General features: G+C 39.5%; 1 protein-coding gene across 1 annotated transcript in view; it reads right to left on the minus strand.

The window, feature by feature from the left end:
- Positions 1-3,611, minus strand: part of LOC106939990 (multiple epidermal growth factor-like domains protein 10) — a 48,731-nt gene that overhangs the window by 5,652 nt on the left and 39,468 nt on the right. Inside the window, exon 21 of the mRNA XM_015022587.1 lies at positions 1,217-1,429. Coding sequence (XP_014878073.1) covers positions 1,217-1,429 — 213 coding nt within the window. The remainder of the gene's footprint in view (positions 1-1,216; positions 1,430-3,611) is intronic.

The raw sequence follows: 3,611 nt of genomic DNA on the forward strand, positions 1-3,611 counted from the left end.
ATAATATTGTTGTTTTGAGGCCATTTTCCAGTAATATAATACTAAACACATTCTGAAATATCAACTTTTAATTCTGATGAACATTAAACACTGGAAGACATTTTAAATCTCCAAAATAACCAAAACAACAGAAACAATAAATATAATGAATTATGAAATCAATGTAAACAAAATTTCCCTTAAAAAAATGTTTAGTTGAGAGCAAAAAAAAAAAAAAAAACTTTTATCATCCAATTGTTGGTAGAAATTTACCCCTCCCTAATAGGAGCTGTTTTTTGTGTACTTATTCTAATTTATTTGGGTAAATGTATTGTTTGGGGAATGTAACTTGATTTGTTTGCTTGTTTTAATCATCTTTAATCATCATCACCGGGTCATGTGTTGCCATGGAAACGCGCCCATGAGCAGTGCTGTCAAGGACCTGGTGTTTTCAATCAGCCTCATTGGGAAAATCCACTGTCAGAGGGAGGAGAGATGTATTTTTGAGTTTGTTTGGATCCAGATTGTTTTTGTTTCTAGTTTTGTTTGAGTTAATTGTAACTGTGTCGACATTTTTTTATAGGAATAATTTAGTACAAATGTTCTTTATTTCTGAAAATGTGAAAGTCTCCACCCCTCTAATTAGTCCTGGTGGGAGCCAATTCCTTAAAAGCCAGGTGGTTCAGATGAGAGGGAGGTTCTCCCTCCTCCTGTTGGACTGACATGTTGTAAACTGAAGTGTGTGAAGCTGGAGATAAAGGAAGAAATATTGAAAGCTCTAAAACTGCTGGTTCCAGTCGGGTTTCTTTTTGATCGCAAACTAACATACAGAAACATTGTTTCTATTGGGTTCATTTTAATTTATACGTGATCAATTTGTTGCTTATTGCTAAATTTCTACAACTGAGCCACTGGTTGCTATGGTGATTCCCTCCTCTTAGGGAGCAGGAGGGAGAGCCGGCCCGCAGCATCACTCCTTTAATCAGACAGGGACGGACTGCTTCCGTCCCTGTCTGATTATTGCTTTATTTATATTTACAGACATTTTTTTCTGGGTGTTTTTGAAGATAATTTCTGCCACAACAGAAAATTTGATGAAATTGTTTAACTTTGAAGCTGTTGAGTTTTTCACTCATTTCATCAAAATCATATTTTACATTATGAATATTTCATAAACGCTGTTTGATGCATTTAATGCAAAAGTCAGGCGATTCTGACGGAGCTGCCTTCTCCGTACCGATGTCGTAGACGTTCCTGGCGGGCGGAACGCCGCCGCCGCTGATGATGGCGGCGGAGCAGCAGCGCGTCGCGTGCTCATGATGCACCGGCGACTTCATCTCCACGTAGCTGCTCTCGGCGTGCTTGCAGAGCGCCGGCTGGTCGTTGATGGTGGCGTACGGATTCTCGCTGTTCAGGGAGCAGGTGCTGGACAGAGAGCCCTTCATGTAGTCTGGAAAATACACAGGAAGGAAGAAACACGGCGTCAGGAAGGAGGCAGGGTGCAACGGCTGCAGAGGAGCTTCACGGTTAAACATTTAAACCTTTAAAATGCAAATTAAAGAAACAAAACTCCTGGAAGCCACAAAAAGAAATTAAAATATGGTGAAAAAGTTTGAAGTTCAGAAAGTGAAACTGATTCAGCAGGAAAACCGGCTCAGCCCGGCGCCGAGGTTTGGGCTAAAAGATGATAAGTTCATATAAAATAAAACATTACTGGGTAATTATTTGACTGGAAGACATTACCAACAATTAAACCCACAATTATAGAATCTTAAAAACAACAAATCAGAAAAGTACAATTAACCGTTTTGTTTACAAATGGGGTCCAAACGACCCCACACACGGAAAACTTGTATCGTTTGCCAGAGTCCTCACACGCACAAAGGTTCAAATAAATCTAAATTATTTGCACTTAAATCTAAATCAAGTCAACAGTTAATGGATCTAAAAACACGATGTGATGCTGGTCACATGTAGAGCCGGCCCAAGGCATAAACGAACTTAGAGAATATCAGTGCAGCTAAATTTGATTTAATGGTTTCAGCAGAGAGAAATTAAAAGATTTCAAATTATTTAAACTTGAAGATTTTAAGGAGCTGGCAAGTTTACTTTGTAAAAGTTCAAAGAAAAATCTTTATGGCTAAATTGTTTTGTTACCACAGCAAAAATCTGCTGCTCTGAGTTTAATCTTTGAGTTTTAGCTGTTCATTAAAGCATCTATTAAACGACATTAGATTTGACCCCTGGTCAGTTAAACTAGGCCCGTCTCACCACAGTGAAAAGCTGTCAGTGGTGCTGATGGGGCCCCTGAATCAAGGCCTCATTCAACATTGGACCAGCCCTGCATAATGAGCTAGACCTGCTGCACAGCGCGTCTCTGCAGCTGGATGTAGGGGACAAACAGGAGATTTAATTTATGAGGTTTAGCAGATCTTTCATTTGGTGTCTGTTGAGTTTTAATAAACACCACAGAAACTGGTTTGGTTGATCGAGCTTCATGGGACGAGTTGTTCTGATCTACCCGACTCTAACCAGAACCAAAGCATTTGATATGCATCGTGTCGCCGCAAAAAATAGGCTAAAATAAAAACAAAGCAGCTGCTGTGCAAGTCACAAGGCGAACCGGGACCCAAACTTTATCACCGCAGACAGTCAGCATGTTGAGACGTAAACACACGTCTCAACATTTTGTTCACAAAGAAATATTCTCCTCAACGCAAACCTCTGAATGTGACGCTGAGCTCAATGTGAACATCTGCGGTTCACACTGAGCTGCACCAGCAGAGCAAAAACGGTGGATTCAAGATCAACTCTACAAACAAACATGGATCCTCGTTGTCACGGGAATGAAAGGCCACATAAAAAAACATGGATTCAGTTTTTATTTCTCATAATTTCAGAAAAAAAAAAACATTTAGTCTCACAAATTAGAGTATTGTGAAAAAGAATCCATAAAAAGTTGAGTGGAAGGAAAACATGCAGCAGCAACGGGGATAACAAGAGCTTGGAGAGGACCAGAACCTCAGCTGGAGGTCCAGGTAGTGGTTCTGGTTCTGGTCCAGCAGAACATTCAGAGTTCCCCATGCTTCCTTATGCTGGAGAGTTTTATGGAGATGCTAATTTCATATTTTGTCAGGGCTTGGTACCGACCCACTGCTAACGGTACCAGAACCACGTCCAGTGACCCAGGTGGTTCTGTGCCTGACAGATCAGCAATCGGGCTGAACCAGAATCTGTAGAGACCTCAAGTCCAGTACTGAGAGCAAAAAGACAAACTTTTCTGTTTAAAATATCCTGATATTTACACCACACTTCTTCCTTCCACTCAACTTTCCAAGAATTCACTAATTATTTTCTCAACATTTACATTTAATTTTGTGTTTCATTCTCTGTTGGGCCAAATTAATCAAAACTAGTTAAACTTTCTGAAATTAAGTACAAATTTTTTTTTTAATTTAAAACATTTTTTCTTCAGAATTTCTAATATTTTGAGCTATACTTGTTGGTTACCATGGTAACCTATAATCAGGAGACGATCAGAACAACTTCTGCAATTTTTCTATAAAGAAAAGCCGTTAAGATTCTGCAGGCTGGAAGAGGAAGTGAAGGAAATCCTAAAACATCAGCAGGAA

The sequence above is a fragment of the Poecilia latipinna genome, unplaced genomic scaffold, assembly GCF_001443285.1.
Source record: "Poecilia latipinna isolate Pla-1442-1.1 unplaced genomic scaffold, P_latipinna-1.0 Scaffold3054, whole genome shotgun sequence".
NCBI classification, from domain to species: domain Eukaryota; kingdom Metazoa; phylum Chordata; class Actinopteri; order Cyprinodontiformes; family Poeciliidae; genus Poecilia; species Poecilia latipinna.